Source organism: Hypanus sabinus, chromosome 17, assembly GCF_030144855.1.
Source record: "Hypanus sabinus isolate sHypSab1 chromosome 17, sHypSab1.hap1, whole genome shotgun sequence".
In the NCBI taxonomy this organism is placed as follows: domain Eukaryota; kingdom Metazoa; phylum Chordata; class Chondrichthyes; order Myliobatiformes; family Dasyatidae; genus Hypanus; species Hypanus sabinus.
In genome coordinates, this window is record NC_082722.1 from 67,203,248 (window position 1) to 67,226,794 (window position 23,547).

Here is a 23,547-nt window from a genome sequence, read left to right on the forward strand (position 1 = left end):
TGTAGAAGCTAACAGGATAAAGTAGTAAGGCAGACAATCTACTTGACTCTTCCTTGGTCTTTCTTACTCTTGAAATTAAGATGATCCCTAATTAAACTTAGACTATTTTTAGCGGTGGCATGCAAGGGCATTGAATGATGATTTCTGTGTGTAGAGTAAATTGCTGTATCTTCTAATGCCTTGCTGAAAACTCAGGCCTAAATTAGTAGTTTTATAATATAACTACTGAATGATCCATATTGAATATTATGTCTGTACATTGACCCAATTGAGCTATACTGTATGCGTATGGAAAAAATTGAAGAAAAGAGGCAAATTCTAGAAAATGCTTCCTTCAAATGAACTGATAATTCTAGTAATGAAAACAGTACATCATTTCTATTACATGCCTAAATTTTGAGAATCAATACAGTGAGATATGCATGGATTTATGTGTGTGTTTAAGATGGCACTACCAAAAGAGTGCAAGGCATGCAGTTTGAGAACAAAGGAATTCGATTAAGAATATGACTAATAACACTTTCTTTGCAATATGTTGTGGTAAACTATCACCGCAACCAATGAAGACACTAGTGAAGGCAAAACAAAATCGAGTGATGTGCGCTGTTGATGCGCTGCAAAATCGATGCCTCTGGAGTTGGAGCCATGCTGGTTGGAGTGAACGATTTGGAGAGGAGAAGATGAGGGAGAAAACCTCCGATGCCCATCCAGCTAACCTGGGTGTGAGTGGGTGTGAGGGTGGATCACTCTATGTGGTGAGTTGATTGGAGAGATTGGGAATGGCTTCTTCAGTTGTGAAATCTAGATCCAAAGTGAATCACTGCTCAAGGCCCAGGCAACTCACTGTGGCAGAGCTCAAGTCCTAATGCGAGGTACAATCCGTTGGTTGGACAATTTAAACATTGACCCAGATAGACTGAGGGTTCCTCTTTCTGTGATGCTAAGGGTGTGAGACTGCCCCTGGCTGTTGTGCTTCATATCTGCGAACTTTGCAACAAGTTGCCCCGCAAGTATGATGAATACTGAGGCTTTGGGCCTACTCTGGGCTGCTTAGCTTAAGGACTCAGTTTGGTTCGGAATGCTGTTGTTACTCACTTCCGTTGTTTCTCTATGCAAATTGGGGGTTGCCCTTTATTTTTTTAACTGGGTTCTTTTGGGTTTCTTGCTTTGTAACTGCCTGATAGAAACAAATCTCAAGGTTGTGTAATTTATGTATTCTTTGATAATAAATATACTTTGAATCTTTGAATACACACACACACGTTTATTTACATATATACATGCATGTGTGTGCATGTATGTATATACATAATCAAAGGCATGAGGCTGAATGCTGAAAAGCAGAGGCATATTAGGATAAGTAAGATAATTAAACTGTATGAGGCCGAGAATCTTCAATCTTAGGATAAGGAACTCACTCAAATAAGTATAATCTAACCTTTCTTGACATTTATATTCATTCATTTTACATTTCATTGTATGTAATCATGTTTGATTTTCAGTTATTTGACCTCCAGTTCAACTCATTCTTGTGTTATTTCATGGATATTGAAAAAAGCACACATTATTTGATAGAGTTGGTTTTACATAAAACAAATCTAGCTAATCAATAATGATGCCCTTTATTGATTTGTAAAAATTAAATACAAAGTATCTAGTTCATCCACTAAATATTGGAGCCTGAAAAAGGCCCATTTAGATTTGAGTTTGCAAGTATCAGTTCCCAGCTTCAGCATTTTCTGAGCAAACACAGGGTCAGGGTAGTCAAACATTATCTGTTGACGCACATCTGCAGCTGTGAGGCAATATTGACAGAGCTTATTCCAGGCTGAGCTCTATAGTGATTCATGTCACTATTGAGAACATGGCAAATGTTTCATGAAGATGAGTAAATTTATGAAAGCAGAGTTATTATTTAAAGAATGTTACATGTGGTGATTTATTCTACATTGATTCTTAACATTCAGGCGTGTGATAGAAATGATGTACTGCTTTCATTGGTAGAAATATCAGTTCATTCAAAATAAAGCCGTTTCCAGAATTTGTCTCTTCCCTTCAATTTCTTCCATCATAACCTTAACCCCTGATCAAGAACTTACAAATCTCTGCTTTAAATACACCCAATAACTTGGACCTTCCCTTAGAGGCTGCAAGTTCCACAGATTCATCACTCCTGCCTCAAGAAATTTCTCCCTGTCTGAGTTTGAAAGAAATGTCCCTTTATTCTGAAGCTGTGCCTTCAGATTATGGTCCTCTTACTAATGGAAACACCCTCTTCACGTTTTCTTACTGGCAACAGATCCTGTGACCTTTTATGCTGCTTGTGATACTGGGATCCTCCTCTGTTGACTAATCTTCAAGTATACCCTTCTGAAGCCATGTAGAATCAATGACTGCTTATGCTCAGAGTTAAAATCTTTTTGTTTCGTCATTAAACTAGCCACTTAATGGAAGAACTGGGATTATACAAATATGTTCCCCATTTGGAAGTTATTGAAGGTCTGACTCAGGATAATGAATATTATAACATCAGTGTTAAATTGTTTCACTCTCTGTAGTATTTAATGAGTAATATGCAAAATTGACATCTTTTTTAAGACAGGGTGAATCCTGTGCATTGGCATACATGAAATTCTTAACACTTTTTTTGGTGTATTCAGCAACATATAAGAAAGTAGTTTTTATTGTAAGTTTTATTGAAGGATAGATGCAAGTTACAAATCTTGATTTTAGATTTGCTTTGTCAACATCTTGGAGCATTTTTGTTCAAAAACATTGACTGCCAGTGACTAAGTTGAAAGAACTGTCAGGGAGGAGTAACAGAGCCTGACAGTTTGAGGGAGATGAATTAACGCAGAGTTGAAATCACCCAATCCCTCAAGCACTTTAGTTTAATGACTGTCTCTGCGGATATTAATTCATTGTGTTCTGAATCATGGGCTCAATAACTCCTCCAAGACATTTCTCCCATTGATCAGCCTCAACAATTTATATATGTATATACACACTTTTGGAAGTAAACCCAACACCAAAGACATTGGTTTGTTTATCTTTGAATAAAATTGAAGTTTGAAGTTATTTGGAAATTTTTTAGAAATATTTTTCTTTCAAAGCTTAACTTTCATCTTGACAATTTTTAAGTATTAGGCTTATCGGCCCCTTGAGCTGCCTGTACCATTCAATTAGATCATGGTTGATTTGTACCTCAACTCCATTTACCCATCTTTGTTTCATATCCCTTGACGTACCTTCTCAAGCAAGGTCTATTAATCTTCAGTCTTAACAATTACAATTCCCCCAGCATCTGTAATCCTTTGAGGGAGGAACTTCCAGACTTCCACTAGCCTTAATGTTGAAAGAAATATTTCTTGTGTTTGCACTTACTTTTCTTCCTTCGAGATCCTCCCACAAAAAAGAAGTGGTTTCTCTGTATCTCTCTTAACATTCTCCCTTTTGAAGTCAATTACCAAAACAAACAATACATTTCACTGTACATTTCGACGTATTACATATGTGATAAGTGAATCAGGGTCTGATTTTAAGCTCTCCAGTTAGATCAGCTATTTAATCTTGAGGGAATACAAGTTTATATGACCTGACATAATTTAACTCTTTATACACTGGCTTCCCTCTGATGAATTTTCATTTGCCCTCTTCTAAGGTGTTTTGTCATTTCTGAAGACCTGATACCTAAAACTCAAGGGCTGGGCACCACTCAAGTAACACTTCCTCACTTTTAAATTCTGATCCCTTTGAGCTAAAATCATTTGGCCTTTTGATTATCTTTGCACTATTTATTGATGGCTTGAATCAATTGCTACCTCGGTCCTAAGTATGACCCGATGTGTTCCAACATTGAGCTCCATAGTTATGTTCACTGACTATTTGTGTCTCTTTGTGCCTTCCTATTGTGATCTACATACTCTATTATGTTTCCTAACAGTTGATCAGAAACCATGATTTACATTCCAATTCCCCATGTAAATAATTTATATGTTGAAAAAATGAGGTGCCTAGGCTCTTCGTTATACGTTTTAAGGGAATATTCCTTTTACCTTCTCAGAAACCTCTTCAGATGTTCAATTATTCTGAATCCTGATTATCCTTTGACTTGCCTTAATAATGAATTTAGAAATAATATTTAATATTTTAGAAATTAACTGTAAAAGCAATATCAGAGTTGTTTAAAAACATTGCCTGGTTTCCTCTCTGGCAGAAAAACAAATCCTGGATGGATCTTACACTTTGTGCTCATAGATTTTAAGGAATACATCTTCCTTGAAGGATTGAATGTAAAAATTTCCTCTCTTCATCCAAGGGTTTTGACAACTGGCCCCTAAAATTGCTGTTGGTGTAAAATAGGCTCTGTGGCAGTTAAATCAAATCTTGCAAGATGGGTTGAGGGGGGCAGTGGATGAAGGAGTAATGATTGAAGTACATGTATCTGAAGGAATTTCCATCAAGTCCTGCTGAGAATCCCGGGATAAGCTCCATGCATCCGCAAGCATTGAACAACAAATCTGGCATAGAGTGGGTCTAGCTCGAATCTAGGAAAAACAGGCACACATCAGTATGGAACCATGTAATGTTTTTGCCTTTTATAATTCTGCATTAGATTATGAATTTGGGAAGTCATTAAGTTGATCACTTAAAAAACTGGTTGAAATAAAGGGAACTTTACTTTTGTTTATTACAAAGAAAGCATGACAGCAGCTTTATTTCACAATGAGTTTGAGGAGATTTGGTATGTTGCCAAAGACCCTTGTAAATTTCTAAAGATATACCATGGAGAGCATTCCAACTGGTTGTGTCACTGCCTGGTATGGGGGTGTGGAGGGGGGGAATCATACCATACCATGAGTGGAAAAAGCTGCGGAAAGTTGCCCACTTAGCTAGCTCCATCTTGGGCACTAACCTCCCTAGGGTCGAGGAGATCTTGAGAAGGCACTGACTCAAAAAGGTGGTTGATCCACTATCAATTACTCCAAAAGACTGGAAGTAGAGTAAATACTGAAAGGTTTTTATTAACAGTAAAATGGATCCATGTCCATGCTGTTTGTCTGTCCTGGACTGTGGGAGGAGCAGTGACACAGTCAGCAGAGGGGCGTGTCCAGGCAGATAACCCAGTTACAACGTATATACATGGTTTACCACACTAGTATTGATCATTCAGGTCCTCCATCACCAGGACATGTCCTGTTCTCAATGCTTCCATCAAGGAGGTGGCACAGGAGACTGAAGGCACACACTCAACACTTTAGGAACAGTTTTTTCCTCGGCGCCAGATATGTGAATGGACTAAGAACCCATGTACACTACTTTACTATTTTTTTGCACTACTTATTTAATTTTATTTATATATATATACACACACACATATATATATATATATATATATATTTCTTATTGTAATTTATAGATTTTTAAATTCTGTACTACATTGTAGTGTTGTCGCCAAGCAACAAATTTCACAACATATGCCTGTGATGTTAAACCTGATACTGATTCTAATCCTTTAAATCACTGCAGAAGACATTATGAAAATCTGTTTATTTTCCTTAGCTACACTTGGACTGACAGTGGGACAGACTTTGTAGAATATGACTTGTTCAGCATAATATTAATAACAATAAAAATCTGAAATTGAAGTCTTCCATTTATGTCCGCAAATTAAATGCTTCATTTTGTTCCAGTTGTAAAATTACCATTATGGAAAATATAGTACTGTTCTTATGAAATGTTCATAAATTTTTAAAGGACCCTTGGGTTGTTAGGATTTTTCAGAGATTCACATTTTGATATTTCTTGTGGCTACTTTGTCGCGCATTACATTAAAGCAATAATTTTATCTTTATAAGTGAATAAATTCAGATAAAATACTTTGTAATGTTTTGCTTGGTTTAGTTTAGTCTGAGGTTGATAAAAGTGACGAGGACAGGTAAATTTATGCCACATTTGGGGATTTCAAAAGAGAAATTCTGGAATAAATTTGTTCCTTGAGTAATGAATAACAGTATATTCATAATGACGAGAACTGTGTTGTGTGTTGCTGGTACTTCCAACTTTCTCTCTCTCCATCTCTCCCTTCATCTATCAGTTTACTCTCAATTTCAAGCATGACACAAATGTCGACATGCAAGCTGCTGCAGGATTGTACCTTCTAGTTGTTTTTCTCACCGGATGCATTCGCTGCTGTATTTGAACTTTAATTGAACTACAGAGCCCAAGAAATGCCACAGAACCATTGCTCTGTATACCTGGGATGAATGCCAATGTCCTCTGCAGGAGAAATTCAACACCTCTGATAGCTGCAACATTTCATATCTCTTTAAAATGCCATAAGTTTAAGTGGTCCAGTGTTTCAGATTGTAGGAATACTTGCATCTTAGATTATAGCCAATTATTACGTTTATGTGTATTAGCTTATGGCATAAGAAATTAAAGAAGTCAGAATGCTGAGTTCTTATTAAACTTTCAAGAGGATGCAGTTCATTATACTTAACACCTAAATGTGAGAGGATTGTTTGGAATAAAGCTTAGCTTTTGTCACTACTGCAGTTTTGCAAGAAATGGAAGTCATCTAAAATGCATTGATCTATACACAGTTTAACAAAGTGTTAGTTATGCTTTTATTTCTTACTGTTCTCCACATGCACTACAGTGACATTTTGATTGATAACCTCAATTATGGTCTGCTGAGATGTTTGGGTTGAAATAAAATTATGTACAGTTTACATGTTTGGTTATCAAAAATGAAACAATGTTTATGGTGTTTTTTTAAGAAGCATTTACTTATGAAAATGTTTATATCTTGTGAACTTTATTGAGAATGAATGCTGTGAATTTCAAAACATTTCTGGCATTGTGAAATAGGCTGTTTAGCCCACAGTATATGCAAGGATGTATCTGCTACCCAAGCGCTGCTCCCAATCCTATGTGCTTGCTGTGTTTCCATATTTACATCTTCTCTGCTCCCACTCACGATCTTTCAAGACCAAGTTATTTCAGAGAATAAAAATGCTTTCATGCCCTCTTCTGAAGATCTGAGATATTTCTTTTCTGTTCTTTCTGTAGACCCCTTCATGTGTTGATCTGTAATGCTGCCGTGTTTGGTTGCCCGTGGCAATTGACGGAGGATGGCCTTGAAACCACTTTTCAAGTCAATCACTTGGGTCATTTCTACCTCGTGCATCTTTTTCAAGATGTTCTACGCCGTTCAGTCCCTTCAAGGGTCATTGTCGTATCCTCGGAGTCACACAGGTTAGTAGCTACCAGCATCCATGCTACTTTTCTCTCTCTGCAATTTAATGATCAACTTTATGTTTTGAAGTACTTTAAGAGTTCCATAATTAGTAAAATATTCTTTAGCCAGAGGGTGGTGAATCTATGGAGGCCAAGTTATTGGGTATATTTAAAGCAGAGGGTGATGGTTCTTGATTAGAAAGGGTGTCAAAGGTTCTAAGAGAAAGCAAGAGAATGGGGTTGAAAAGAATATTAAAGCAGACTCTACCACTATCCCTGGCAGCACATTCCACACACTTGCATGTCACTCTATGTATGTAAAAAAACTTTCAGACTTCTGCCCCAAATTTTCCTCAAAATTATGGTCCCTCATATTAGCTACTTCTGCCTCAGGAAAATTTCCATTCAATCTGTGCCTCTATCAAGTACACCTCTTGCTCACCTCTTTCAAGTCACCTCTTATCCTCTGTTGCTTCAAAGAAAATAACCTTAGCTCACTCAATCTACTCTTAGAAGACATGCTCTCTGATCCAAGCAGCATCTTGGTAAATTTCCTCTGCACCCTCCTACATCCTTCCTACAATGAGACTACCAGAACTGAATGCAGTACTCCATGTTCACCAGTCTACATAATATTTTTTTTTGCTTTTATCATCATTTTATCTTCAGGATGGAGCCAACTGCAGTTCTTATCAATTTTACTTGGTACAAATTCAGAAGAGCTTATGAGGATTGCTGGGGGTGGGATTTGTAGTTGAGGGTGAGGTTGGTGGTTGGGCTTTATCTTGCCTGTTGTATGCAGTGGGAAGGAAGGGTTAGTGGATAGACTGGTGTTGAATAATAGATTAGTACAATAGCTTGGGTAGTAGTTTTGGACGAATCATGAGTTATCATGGGTAGGATGTGTGATTTTGCATGAGTGATTTTACTATAGATGACAAGGGTCATGAATGTCAGGAAGGAAAACTATGGAAGCATAATGCAGTAACAGATGCATGCAGATGCGCATGTCCCCTTTGGTGTGTCAGATACACAGAGATCAGGAATGAAAATCACATTCCATGCAAATCATAAGAAGATTGTGATCTACTTTCTTGAAGCACGTTTGATAGTCATTGAAGTCAGACTGTGTGAAGTATAAGTATGTGGTGCAAGTAGTTCCAGTTTTTGTTGTGTATGAATGTGAAACAGTTACTCCAAAGGGGCTACTTTATTAATTAATTGTTTTATTAAAAATAAAACTGACAATCATACATAAAGGTCTAATGAAAACTGCTCAATATTATTTCCATGTGTGTGATATGAAGTGAAAAATCCCATGAAAAGTTCCTGCTTCCTAAGTTCTGATTGTAAAAAATATTATTTGCCACCTTAATCTATTCACGTACTTCCAAATAAATTTTGGGTTTCTATACAAAATAAGTAACACTGGGAGAGTTGTTTTAATTAGACTGGTGTGAATCAACCATTGTTTGCTTCCAAACTTTGCAGTGTGCTTTGTCAATAATTGTGATAGAAGTGGTCATCAAGAATTTTATCATCAGAAATTTAGAATCTTAGAAAACAGAAAATAATTTAACTACTTCTTGATATTTGCTATTTTTCCATAAAAATGGACTTGTGATCTTGCCATTAAATTGTATTGCAAAATAATGTTCAAATCCCTATATTATCGGTAACACCGGTCAGTGTTGTATTTTGTGATGCCAAGGGTTTAGCCTTCACCTTTACATTTCCGTTCCAAAAATGCCTGTTAAGCCAAGCTATGTTGGACATCTCTGAGAGCAGACCAGCAGCATCTTTAGCCAGGAAAACACATTCTCTAACTGCCTTGTAATCCCAAAGCGTTTTCTAGCTCATGGTTTAGATATAATGATTGGTTACTGTGTATCAGGACTCATTGAGTTTCAAACCTTATGATCCTTCCCCAGTCACAACTAAGACGTTACATTAGGCATCCTGTTAATAGGTGACCTCCTGTTTCTTCCCATCAATTTCAGTATCCTTGGGTCACAGCACACTTGACTGTACACTGTACACACATCTCTAGCTAGACATTATAATTGCCAGCCATTCTTCCAGTGCATTCTCTCCAGTTCTGTGTACTTATTGATCTTGCTTCTGGTTGGCTAGATCAGTTGTTTCTTTATGAGATTCTATGAGCTACCATGATGACCTCTTCAGTTTCATTCGACCTCTGAGTTTGTGCTCAGTTGCGGTGACTGTATCCTCACGGGGATAGAAAGCAGGGAGGAAATCCGATAAGTCGACTGTTACCTTTCAGACTTGTTGACAGAATATCTTCAAGGCACTGATGTAGGTGGAATTAGTTAAGGAGCAACACTTGAGAGTTTCAGACTTTAATGCTAAACTGGATGGCGGAAATACTTTATACACTTCTGCTGTTTTTATACACTTTGCTCTTCACTGTCTTTGTGAACATGAAGGATTAGGAAAACTGGGAAACAGTGCACAGTGTGGAATGAAACACTTCTGCAGTCTACACCTCCTAATTGTTGTTGTTCCTTTCCACACCTTGTGGCGCAGTGGGTGGCATTTTTTGCTGTTTCCTTATCATTTGTTTTCTATGTGACTGAGCTGCTATCTCAATGCTCAACCTGGCACAAACGGAAAGCATGCAAGGAGCCGGCCAGATTTGAACCCGGGATCATCCGCCTTGAAGTCCAGTTCTACTTCCACTACACCACTGGCCAGCGTACCTCTTAATTTTATGCGGCATAATTTGAATTGTGTTTTATAGTTAAAATGATGAACACATGCTTCTTTGGTTGCTTTGTTGTTTTAGTTTTAAACTTCAGGCTAACTTTAAATTACTCATTTTATTTCACTCAATCAAATTACTTTGAAACAGATATGGTCACGCTCTTTATTCATGCAATAGATCCAGCTTTTCTTTCAGATTGAAGTTATTCTTTAAAGCATTGCAATTTATAGCCCCAGATGCTGAAATGTGCACTGTTTAGACTACACTTGCACCTCATGCAGAATAAAACATATACGCTGTGTTACTAAAGTATTATTTATCAAGTACCAATTTCATAAAATAATGACCAGTATGTAATTAGCTATTTATTTCATACTGTAATAAGATTTGTGTTGAATGTAATACCTATGAATGTAATATTGTATGGGAGTCATTTCCAGTCTCACCACTAAGTGGTAATGTAGTGGGGGCTCAATTGCCTGTCATTTAACCTTTCTAATTTTCATCCAACTGAAACCAATGGTGTGAAAATGAAAATTACATCTTATGTCATTTCCATGGTTTGCTGAAAAACAGCAGACATTAAAGATCTAAGTTGGAAGGAAGAAACTGCTTATCTGTTTAGAAATTAGGTCAGTTTGAGTGCTTTAATTTACAACTTGCTCTGTATCAATTATTTACTTTCGGCATATTGCTGCAAAGGGAAATCAGCCGTGTTGATGTTATGATATTGGTACTGTGCACATGATCTCCCCAATTGTTTGGAAGAAAATGTCTTCTCTGTAGAAAACTCAATTCTGTTAATCTGCTGTGTTTCTTGTACTTACTGTGAAAGGCCACAAGAAAATGAATCTCAGGGTTCTGTAAGATAACGTGTATTTTGATAATAAATTTACTTTGAACTTTAACTTTGAACAAGTGGTTGCAATGAGAATGAGAGGGGAAAACAAAATATTTTCTCTTTCTATTGTTACAACATAGTAACAGGCCCTTCCAGCCCAATGAGTCTGAGCTGCCCAATTACACCCATGTGACCAATCAGCTTACTAACCCTGCATCCTTGGAATGTGAAAGAAAAGAAAAAGCACAAACTCCCTACAAACATTGCACCCTGGTTGCTGGCACTGTAGCAGCGTTATGTTAACCTCCACACTACCATATCGCGCAAAAATTAATCTGACAAAACTGAATCCGTGAATGTAGCTGAGTCCTTGAATACTGTAATGCACTGCTGTATACCCCTCTGTCCATCCTCTATGTTGACTGTTTGGAGCAACGCAGAAGTACCTCATGTAGTGTTGCCTTGCAGATTCATTAGACCATAAGACATAGGAGAAAAATTAGACCATTTGTCCCATTGAGTCTGCTCCACCATTCATTCATGGCTGATCCCTTTTTCCCTTCCTCAGTCCTATTCCCCGGCATTCTCCCCATAGCCTTTGATGCCGTACTGGCTTCCACAACTACCTGTGGTAACAAATTCCACAAATTCACCACTCTCTCGCTGAAGAAATTTCTCCGCATCTCTGTTTTAAGTGGTCTCCCCTCTATCCAGAGGCTGTGCCCTTTTGTCCTGGACTCTCCCACTATCGGAAACATCCTTTCTACAGCTAGTCTGTCTAAGCCTTTCAACATTTGAAAAGTGTCAATGAGATCCCCCCCCCCCATCCTTAGTGTTGACTTCAAACTTGCATCCTCAACTTACATTGGCAGCTCATTCCACACTTGCACACCCTCTAAATGAAGATGTTACTCCTCATTTTCCCCTTAAGTAATTCACTTTTTACTCTTAATCTTTGACCTCTAGTTCTAGTCTCAGCCAACATCAGTTGAAAAATGTTGCTTGCATTTACTATGCAGGGTCTCAGGATCTGAGGCGAGAGCCAATTTTGCTCGCTCTCCACGATGGTCACTCTTCCCTCAGTGGAACTGAGGCTATGAAGATGGCCCTGGCTGCTGTGTTCCATGCCCACTGATATGATGAACTGATTTGCAAGGCTTCAGGCCTACTCCAGGCTGCTCTGGGTTTCAGATCTGAGGACTCATTTTGGTTCAGAATGTCATCGTCTGCTTTAATTGTTTGCATGATTTGTGGTTTTTTTCCATTTTCCTGTGCACTGCGTGTCAGTCTTTTTATTTTTTTTCTTCAATTGAGTTCTTTCAGTCTTCTTGCTTTGTGGCTGTCTGTAAGCAAACATATTTTAAGGTTTATGCATTCTTTGATAATAAATGTACTTTGATTTTGACTATGCCTTTTATAATTTTGCACGGTATTATAGTGATCAACATGGAGCAGAGAACGAGTTTGTAAATCTGGTGGGAGCAAAGAATGTTGGGAATGGTGAGTATGGAGTGCTGTGGGAGGGATGTGAGAAGAAGTGCCAGGGGCAGTGGGTGGCATAGGTGCAGACATACCCAGCCCTGAGACACCAGGCAAAGCCATCTGATTCCATTACAGTTTATTGATCATTACAGAATGTCTCTCTGGTGCTTCCCGCTCCCTCCCCTCATCCTTCCCCTTTTCCCGACCATGATTCCCCTCTCCATGCCACCTTGCCACTCTCAATCCGTAATAGAGACTCTTATCAGAGTCAGGTTTATCACTCACATATGTCATGAAATGTGTTTGTTTCTGCAGCAGTAGTGCAGTGCAATACATAGTTAATACAGTACTGTGCAAAAGTCTGAGGCACCCTAGCTCTCTGTATATGTATATATATACCTAAGACTTTTGCACAATACTGTATCTCTATTAAATTCTCCTTAATTTTCTTACAATCCAGGGAAAAAGATGTCCTAATCTGTTCAACATTTCCCTATAACTCAAATCCTCAAGTTCCAGCAACATCCTTGTAATTTTTCTATCTTCTCTTTCAATCTTATTGTTATCTTTCCTGTAGATAGATGACCAGAAGTGTACACAACATGAATCTGTGTTCTGTTGCACAAGTGTAGATGTCACAAGTTGCTGCCAGGTTTCCAGTGTTATAATAGTGTTAATAATGTTATTGTTACTCTCGTCACTAAATCTGAGCCATGTACTTATTTCTTTTTATGATTTGAGTTGGGAAAATATTTCTGTTTGCACGTTTGGGTGTTCCTCATTCATAACAAACAAGAATCAGACTGAAGATGTTCTTCAAATTTTCCAGACGTATGTTTCTGTTCAGAGTCCAGCCCTGATAGCATATACAAATCCTAACAAAATTATGTGGCTGAGCAGTCATGACAGCACTTATCATATTCTCAGCTGTGCTGTTCCATCTGCTTGAGGCATGCACTTGTTGGTGAAGAAAAGGAAGAATCTATCTTATTCTTAAACATTCTTTTTCCCACCACCTGAGCACTGTTGTAGCTCTTCACCAGAGGCTGTATGAAATCCATCTCGCTTTTGGTATTTCAACAGATTTTTTTGAAAATGCGAGGATGTTATAAAATTCACCATCTCAAACTGACCAGCTCTCCTGATGGGCCCTGTATGTAAGGAAAGATGTGCTAATCTTGGGAAGGTTCCTGAGGAAGTTAACAATTCTGATCCCTGTAATGAAAGGCTTAATGTATAGTTGAAGTCAGAAGTTTACATACACTTTAGCCAAATACATTTAAACTCAGTTTTTCACAATTCCTGACATTTAATCCTAGAATACATTCCCTGTCTTAGGTCAGTTAGGATCACTACTTTATTTTAAGAATGTGAAATGTCAGAATAATAGTAGAGAGAATGACTTATTTCAGCTTTTATTTCTTTCATCACTTTCCCAGTGGGTCAGAAGTTTACATAGACTTTGTTAGTATTTGTTAGTATTTGGTAGCATTGCCTTTAAATTGTTTAACTTGGATCAAATGTTTTGGGTAGCCTTCCACAAGCTTCTCACAGTAAGTTGCTGGAATTTTTTTCCATTCCTCCAGACAGAACTAGTGTAACTGAGTCTGGTTTGCAGACCTCCTTGCTTGCACATGCTTTTTCAGTTTTGCCCAGACTTCCAAAGTTGTGGCAAAATTGCTTAAGGACAACAAAGTCTATGTGTTGGAGTAGCCATCACAAAGCCCTGATCTCAATCGGATAGAAAATTTGTTGGCAGAACTGAAAAAGCAAGTGCGAGCAAGGAGGCCTACAAACCTGACTCAGTTACACCAGTTCTGTCTGGAGAAATGGAACAAAATTCCATCAACTGACTGTAAGAAGCTTGTGGAAGGCTACCCAAAACATTTGACACAAGTTAAACAATTTAAAGGCAATACTACCAAATATTAACAAAGTCTATGTAAACTTCTGACCCACTTGGAAAGTGACGAAAGAAATAAAAGCTGAAATAAATCATTCTCTCTACTATTATTCTGACATTTCACATTCTTAAAATAAAGTAGTGATCCTAACTGACCTAAGACAGGGAATGTTTTCTAGGATTAAATGTCAGGAATTGTGAAAAACTGAGTTTAAATGTATTTGACTAAGGTGTATGTAAATATCTGACTTCAACTGTATAAGGAGTGTTTGGTAGCTCTGGGCTTGTATTTGATGGAGTTCTGAAGCATGGGATGGGGGGAAGGGGAGATGGACCTCTTAAAACCTATTGAATACTGAAAGTGCTGTGTAGAGTAGACATGGAGAGGATGTTTCCATTAGTAAGGGAATCTCAAATCAGAGCACAGAGCCTCAATTAAGGAACATCCCTTTAAAACTGCAATGGGGAGGAATTTCTTCAGCCAGAGAGTGGTGAATCTGTAGAATTCATTGCCACTGTGGGTTGTGGAGGCCAATCATTGGATGTATTTAAGGCAGAGATTGATAGGTTCTTGGATGGAAAAAGTTGACCGGGAGAAGGCAGTAGAATGGTTTTGAGAGAAATAAGATCAGCTATGACTGAATGGTAGAGCAGACGATGAGTCAAATGGCCTACTTCTGCTCCTATGTTTTATGGTTGTATGCTCCTACCTTTAAAATGAAGAAATATTTAACAAAAATATGTATATGAGTGAGGTGTAAGATTGGAATTACATCAGCACTGGTACAATTTTATACTTGAAATACCATCTTGGTGCAACCAGGAGAAGTTATCTTCAGTGCATAAACTGCAATGGGTCTCTCTGCATCAGCATGACCGCAATTACAGTTTTCTTCCAATGCTCAGGCCATTTGGTTCAAAGGTGAAGGATTGATTTTAGGTTTGTACGGAATAAAGATTGATTAAATCAGAATGGCATGACCTTTATTGATTTGTTGTTTGACAATCAGTACAGCTTGCCAAGAACCACTTGAGGTTACTGCAGCATGAGAAAAAATGCAATTAAATACTGCTTTGATGAAAATCAAGGATGAGAAGTTCAAGTATTGCAATACAAACATCTTTTGTAGATCAGCTCAGAAACTATATTTTTAACTGAACTATTACTTATTCAGAGAAAAAAAGGAGAGTCTATATTTGAAAAGGTAAAAAGCCATTTGTAGGAATGTTAGGTTACATTGTGTAAAGGAGCCAATGATCGATGAATTTCAAGTCCTAACTTACAAATCCTCAGATGAAATACATTCCAGAAGTTTGTGGTAAACTTTATTACTAGAAAACTAAATATTTTTGGATTTTTAATAAAACACACTTGTTGAATTCTTTATGATTTTTCAGGATTGCTGGATTGTATTTAATCTGTTGTTTTCAATAAAAGACCATCATGAATAGCCCACACAAAGTATTAAGTTTGTATCACCATGTTATTGTGTTTTAATCAATATTAAAACAACATATTCTGACTACCTCTGTGTCTTTTTGAAGTCCAAAGAGAATCTTATGAAATTTTGACCCTTGCAGTTTTTACCCGTGTTCTCTGCTGGAAACTCTCCTGTCTTACCAGATAATTTATCGCTCTCTGGTAGCTGTATGAGGCTATATCAGACTGCACTTTGGTGACATTTTGGATTTCAAGATTATTTTCCAATATTCATTATTAAGACTACTTCATTCCACCTCCAACCAATCTACTGATTCTGCACATCTGTTAGTTTATTTGCTGCTGACAGCTTCAGGCAACCCTTTTTTTTCTTCTGAACATGACTATATTGGCATACTCCTCAATAGCTTCTTGAATAGCTCTTGAAAATTTGTGTCATAGAAAACTCATGGTGGCATTCAAATTCACAAATGTTGCTCACTCATTACTCGTATGCCTGTGACTTAAACATAGCATGTTGAGAGCATTGGAGAGGATGTAGAGGAGATTTTGGGGGATTTGTTCTGGCAGCAGAATTTGTAGTTATGAGTAGAAATTACTTTGGCTAGGGTTGTTCTCTTTGGAACAAATGACACTGAAGAAAATATAATTCAGTTTTGTAAAATTGTGAGCTGAAACATGGTAAATAGAGAAAAGTGTGACTCCTGGGAGAGTGACCACAAAAACCGATCATCAGTCAATTGGATTCAACACATATGGTCTCAGTAGAGAGTAGTCAGTAACGAGGGGACAGAGTGGAGAGTTGAGGAGTTATTTCAACCAGCAATAGTAAAGGCCTGAAAGTTTGTGGAGCAAGAAATCCTTGAATATCTAAAGAATTATCTGCATGAGTATTTGAAGAGTCGCCATCAGTAGAGCAGTGGATGAAGAGCTGGAGTGAGATGGAACTAAAGTGCATGTTTTTGGCTATTATGGATAGGATAGGGCAAATATTATTAATGTAAGTGAGATAAGAGTCGATTAAAACCTTCTGATAACTTAACTATGCCGAGTTGTAACACCCAGAGCAGAACTTTGAAGAGGATGCTTGCTACAGGACTTCAGTTTGTGTACAAAATGTGAGAAGAGCACTGAAAGAAAGCGAAACAGGACGTTGGGGCACTTCAGAGAAAATAACACATTAACATGTGTGACATGATAGCGTAGTGGTCGGTACAATGCTTTACAGTGCAGGTGACTATTCTGCTACTGCCCATAAGGAATTTGTATGTTCTCCCTGTGACTGTGGGATTCCTCTAGATGCACTGGTTTCCTCCCACAGTGGAAAGATGTACCGGTTGGTAGGTTAATTGCTCATTATAATTTGCCCTGTGATTAGCCTAGGATTGCTGGGCATCATGGCTCGAAGGCCCAGAAAGGCCTGTATCTCAATAAGTAAATAAATAAATTCACCAAGTACATAATTACATTCTTTAAGGAGCGAGGCAGTAAAAAGGAAATTAAAGGCCATTTAGCATGACTTCAGTGCTTGGGAAGATGTTGGAGTCTATTATTAAGAAAGAAGTTTTGGGGCACTTGGAGAGACGTGATAAAATAGGCTAAAGTCAGCATGGTTTCCTAAAGGGGAAATCTTGCCTGATAAATCTGTTGGAATTCCTTCAGGAAATAACTGGCAGGATAGACAAAGGAGAGTCAGTTGATGTTGTGTACTTGGATTTTCAGAAGGCCTTTGATAAGGAGCTGCACATGACACTGCTGAATAAGATAAGAGCCCATGGTATTACAAGAAAGATACTAGCATAGATAGAAAATTGGAGGACTGGCAGGAGACAAAGAATGGGAATAAAAGGAGGCCTTTTCTGGTTGGCTGCTGGTGACTATTGGTGTTCTGCAGGGATTGCTGTTGGGATCGTTTTTTGCATGTTATATGTGAATGGTTTCGATTACGGAATTAATGGCTTTGTGGCCAGGTTTAAGGATGATATGAAGATAGGTGGCGGGGCAAATAGTGTTGAGGAAGCAGGGAGTCCTTCTGTAGAATGGGCAAGGAAGAGGCAGATGGTATATAGTGCAGCGAAGTATATGATCATGCACTTTGGTAGAAGGAGTAAAGTTGAAGAGTATTTTCTAAACAGACAGAAAATTCAGAAATCTGAGGTGCAAGGGGGCTTGGGAGTCCTTGTGCAGGATTCCCTAAAGGTTAACTTGCAGGTTGAGTCAGTTGTAAGGAAGGCAAATCCAAAGTTAGCATTTATTTCCAGTGGACTGGAATATAAGAGCAAGGATGTAATGCTGAGGCTTTCTAAGGCATTGGTCTGATTGTACGGAGCATTCTGAGCAGTTTTGGGCCCCTTATCTAAGGAAACATGTTGTGGCACTGGAGAGAATCTAGAGTAGGTTCAGGAGAATAATTCTGGGAATAAAAGAGTTAATATCTGAGGGACATTTAATGGCTCTATGCCTGTACTTACTGGAGTTTAGAAGAATGAGATGGGGGGTGGGTGATCTCATTGAAACCGATTGGACATTAAAAGGTCTGGACAGAGTGAATGTAGAGAAGATGTTTCTTACAGTGGGTGAGTTTAGGATCATAAGGCACAGCCTCAGACTAGAGGGACGTCAATTTAGAACAGAGATGAGGAGAAACTTCTTTAGCCAGAGGGTGGTGAATCTGTGGCATTCATTGTCATAGGCAGCTGTGGAACCAAGTCATTGAGTATACTTACAGCAGAGCTTGATAGGTTCTTGAATAATATGGGTGTCAAGTGTTACAGGAAGAAGGCAGGGGAATGGGGTTGAGAGGGATAATATGATGAAATGGCAAAGGAGATTTGATGGGCTGAATGGCCTAATTCTGCCCTTATGTCTTATGGTCTTGGAACTATTATTTGTTGTGGCAGAAGGCATTCATGCGTTAAGGTTCAATTAAGGTCCTGCCACTGTCTGTGTATAGAGTTTATACGTTTTCCCAGGACTGCATGGATTTATTCCAGTGCTCTGACTTACTCCCACATTCCAAAAGACATAAAAGTTAGTAAGTTGTAGCCATGCTATGTTGGCACAGGAAGCATGGCACCTTTTGCCCTGATTCCAACATGTGTATGATTTTGACAGAAGGGTTTCTTTGTTGGTTTGTGGACATGATGCAGATTATTGTGGCATAACTATAATTTAAGCAGCCTAGTTGGATCATTAAATGTCCCTTTCACACACACCCCAATTCTAATCTCAAATGGAGAAGACTAACATATCAGAAGAGCATAATGAGATCAAGAGCAGGTATACACAAGTGAGATGCCATTCTGGTAAAACCATAGCACAGGAATACGTACTTACAATACATGAAGAGTAATATCTGCTAGACAATGTTAGTTTCCAGGACATTTTTGTTTTTCGCACTTTGGGCACCTCAGTACAAAGTGTGAGAAAATTATGAAAACTAACTCAACCAAAGTCAAAGTTCATTAACTTACTGCAATTACTTTGTGGATTTTTGTTAACTTTTTGCTTCTATCCTTCAATTTGTCTGACGATTGTAGGTAATTGAGTCTAATCAGATTATTGCCTTAAAATCAACAAGAACAAGTTCTACAATAATGAGTTGCAATTTTGTTTTCTAATTTGAGGAACAGTTTCCCAACATTATACACACTGAAATAGATTACTCAGTGTATTTAATATTCTTGATATTCTTTTGGATATATGCAACTTTTGTGCTTGAGATTATTTAGTATTTTGTTCCTCAGATGAATTTTGAGTAAAACCAATTCTGGGAGGAAAGAGACAGAAATACACAAAGTTTCTAATGTTAAGATGTAAATTATCTGTTGTAATCAATGAACCAGCTGGAGCAATGAAATAGTCATATATTGGTTTATAGGCAAAATAGCAATTGATCAAGGTCACCTTTCAAAGAGAAATTGGTTTACATATGAAGTAGAGGGAAAATGAGGACATCCTGAAACAATGGCTTTATTTTGGTTTAATTAGTGTAAGAATAGAAATTAATCTTTGTTGTGAGTATTAAGCGGGTCTAAGGACTTAGCCTGTGCATTGTTCTCATCTGTTGTTCTGTTCCATTGATGTCAATGGAGCTGAATGTCAAAAGAGTGTACAATGAAAGGTTGATGCACAGTAGTAACGTGTAGCTGTAATACTCAAGGAAAAAATTCTATCCCATGTAAGTTAAAATGAAACTGAGAAAATATTTAGGTAAGACTTTTTTAAAGATTAGTTTTATTTGTCATATGTACTTCGAAACATACAACTGGAAAAAGGTGAGCTTATTTATAAAACCAAGATGAAGTTCAGTCTGAATTGGAATGAAATATATTGTTTGAGAAGGTACTTGAACACTTCATTGAATACCAGTTTGTTCAATGTACTGAAATTCTAAAATGGTGAGAAAATAAAAACAACATCACACGCAATATTTCTCAGGCATTTATGCAAATATAATTTCATTCACTTATGTAGTTTTGGTCAGGAATTCTTGCTTTGGAAGAACCACTGTAGGGTTGTAGATTTTGTTAAGGTAGTTTTAGTGCACAAGTGACTAGTCTGATACAGTATTCAAACTGCATGATTTAAACTGCAATCAGTAATGAACTTCTTTTACTGTTTTTGTAAATTTTGAATTTTTCGTAGAAACTCCATCTTATACATATAATTAATTTTTAAATCTGGTAATGTCCAATGTAGACTGTGGGAAAATATCTTAAATTTGTTGAGTACAAATTATGTAATTGGCTCATTTTTTTGTACACACTTAAGGGAAACCAATCAGAGATTAATTAACTGATCTGAGTATCACAATGTTGGTTCAAACCACCAGCAAGGAGTTTTTCTACAACACCACAGGAGTTACCCATTCACCCCTTTGTTCATTTTCTCCCCTACAGTTGTAATGAACTATCATAGTCTTTACAATCACACGCACCCCATTCTTTTGCTTTTATTTACCGGCTCATTGTTGCTCTCTCTAGTTATATTTCAAGTTTATGCTCCTCATGGGTATAATTTTGATTTTTTCTTTGGTTTGTTCACAGAGCTGATATGTTTTTCCTGAGGGTTTCTTCATGAGCATACAGGATCTAATTTCTTCCTTCATAATCCTCAGTCAGTTATGTGCTCCTTTGAATAGCCTACAGCAGACCCCTTCCTACTAGTTTCTGCCCTGGATTCTACACAGTTAAACAAGGTGTTGTTTCTGTAGTCTCTGGGCATCACACTTGCTCATAGTTTTCAGCTGGTTTTATTACACACAAACTATTTTTTCACTAGTTGATAATCGTTTCCTGTTAATTTCCTTCTTGATTATTAATAGCTACAAAGTCACGAATGTAAAAATTACATTTGACCTCATGCTGTTATAAGTTGAGACAAGAAATCAAATAGCAGGACATAAACATCCAACAACATTATCTATGACATGAGAATCTGTTTAGCAATACTTGGATTGTGAAGTGAACTTGAAACAATCAAATTAACAGGAACTTTTATATTTATGACAAAACATGACTTCAGAAAGAGACAGATTTGAGATGCATACCTTACTTGCAATACAGCTGCACTTATTAAGCTTGGAAGCACAATGAGCTGGATGTTGGAACTTAAAGGACAATTGAAAAGGCAATGGTGTGAAAATTAAGGAAAAACTTTCCACCAAATTGTTTACAGAATGTTTGACTTGTTCTACAATCAACAGTAATCCAGGTAATGCGTATACTGTTAGTGGTTCATTATGAGAAAGTAGGCATTACTTTAGGTTTTTGAGTAGGTAAAGTGGGTAAAATGAATGTTGTGGATGTTTCAAACTAAATAATCTCTTTTTAGCCAATTTGTTAATCAATTAATGAATTGGACTAGGCCAGTGTATGTGCACTCCATGCCATTAATGTGAATGGAATTTGTAGGAGAAGAATTGGTTTTGGGAACTTTTGCAAGCCTGTGTCTTAAAACAGTGGTCTAAGTAAGTCAAGTTTTCGCTATGCAAGTAAAAACCATGATTAAATGTTGATTTTATCTGACATTGACCATGGTGTTGTCCTTGCACTCAATGTTAGTAAGACCAAAGAACTGATTGTGGACTTCAGAAAGGATAAGATGAGGGATCACATACCAGTTCCTTGATGCCAATATCTCTGAAGATCTATCCTGGACCCAATATATTGATGCAGCTACAAAGGAGGCATGTTAGCAGCTGTATTTCATTTGGAGTTTGAGGAGATTTGGTATGTCACCAAAGGCACTCGCAATTTTCGCAGATGTACTGTGGAGAGCATTCTGAATGGCTGCATCGCTATCTGATATTGGACTGGTGGGTGGAGGGGGGCTACTGCATAGGATCATAGGATCGAAATAAGCTGCAGAGAGTTGTAATCTTAGTCAGCTTCATCACAGGCACTAGCTTCCATAGTATCCATGTCACCTTCAAAGAGCAGTGCCTCAACAAGGCAGCATCCATCATTAAGGGCCTCTTTCCCCCAGGTCATACCTTGTTCTCATTGTTACTGCCAGGAAGGAAGTGTAGGAGGCTAAAAGCATACACTCAACAATTCAGGAACAGCTTCTTCCCCTCTGAATGGACATCAAACCCATGAATGCTCTCTCACTGTTTTCTTTATTTCTCCTAGATAGATAGACAGACTGTAATCCATGTTTTTTTTATTATTATGTATTGTATTGTACTGCTACCACAATGACACCAGATTTTGTGACATATGCCGGTGATAATAAGCCTGATTCTGATTCTGATTCGAAATTTCAATGTGATACAGTGCAGACTTTACTGCTTTCAACATTTGCTGATGTTCTGTGGACAGGTAAGCATGTTTTCCTGTGGTAGACTTGTATATAGCAAAAACCTTTACATGATAATTTCTTGGTGTCAGAACCTGTCTGAAGCAAACATTAAGAATTAAAAGTAGGATTATTTCATGCTAGATACAAGAAAATCCCTCTGAAGTCAGCAGAGGACATTGTGGAGAGAAATCTCAGTGAACCTTTTCATGAAAATGCAAAATAGAAAATAATGGGGTAGGTTTCATGGTGAGGTCTGGTGGGATCCCTTGTGACATTGATTGAAATTTCAAGGCTACTATTATTTACAACAATTATGGAAGTATTCTGCTATTCAGCTTTCCATAGCTCAATAATTATGAAAAATAACCAAGATGTATGCAGAATCTTAGTACCACTGTGGAATTAAAAGATAGCATTTCTATTGCTGGTCTTTAAATACGAGTCTCAGTTTGAGCAATAATTAATTTCAGCTGGTTTGTAGCATACTATATTTAGGTCATGTGTATGCAAATTTCTGTCTTTAGGCTGCAGGACAATAAAATCCATCTTTTGGTAAGACCCATCTGTTGACGGTTGGGCAAGTATGTGTGGCACTTTGTGATAACGCATCATATCACCTTGGGGAGAATTAAAATTGATGTATTGAATGCCCCAGCACAGCAAGCTGACCTGCTATTGGCTGAGCACTGTACTAACTTGGTATTAAAGTACCGGAGAAGTCAGTGGTGTTTTCACTTGACCTTTAAAACAAGAGTTATTGTGTATAGCTCCTTGGAGCCATGTGGAAAAAATAACAGTTATTCAAAAATATCCTGCAATGCATTTTGTCTTGAATCGCTGGCTTTAAAGCATGTATCCTCCCTTGAATAAATGGCAAAAAAAGATGTTTTAAATCTTGCCAGCAGGAGTATGGTTCAAACTTGCTAGTTATTTCTTTTACACTTTGCCATAAGAACACATTAAGATTGTGAATTATGGCTGGCACACAGCATTACATGTTTCTTTGTAGAAGATTGCATTAAAATACCAATTAATAAAAATTATTGTTAATTGCTTTCTGCCATTGAAACTTTCCTGTTGCTTCTGTCATAGCTAGATTAAAATGTCCT

The 23,547-nt window shown here is 37.6% G+C and overlaps 1 protein-coding gene across 4 annotated transcripts in view; it reads left to right on the forward strand.

Annotated features, from left to right (window-relative positions):
• The window catches only part of wwox (WW domain containing oxidoreductase), a 1,112,408-nt gene that overhangs the window by 344,176 nt on the left and 744,685 nt on the right, over positions 1–23,547 (forward strand). For 3 of the 4 annotated variants that reach the window (XR_009516344.1, XM_059993260.1, XM_059993261.1), the window contains exon 7: positions 7,075–7,260. The exons of the other annotated variant lie outside the window; for it this stretch is intronic. Coding sequence is in view for 2 of the 3 variants with exons in the window: in XM_059993260.1 (XP_059849243.1) it covers positions 7,075–7,260 (186 nt within the window). In the remaining variant the exon portion in view is untranslated. The remainder of the gene's footprint in view (positions 1–7,074; positions 7,261–23,547) is intronic. 4 annotated transcript variants of the gene reach the window in all.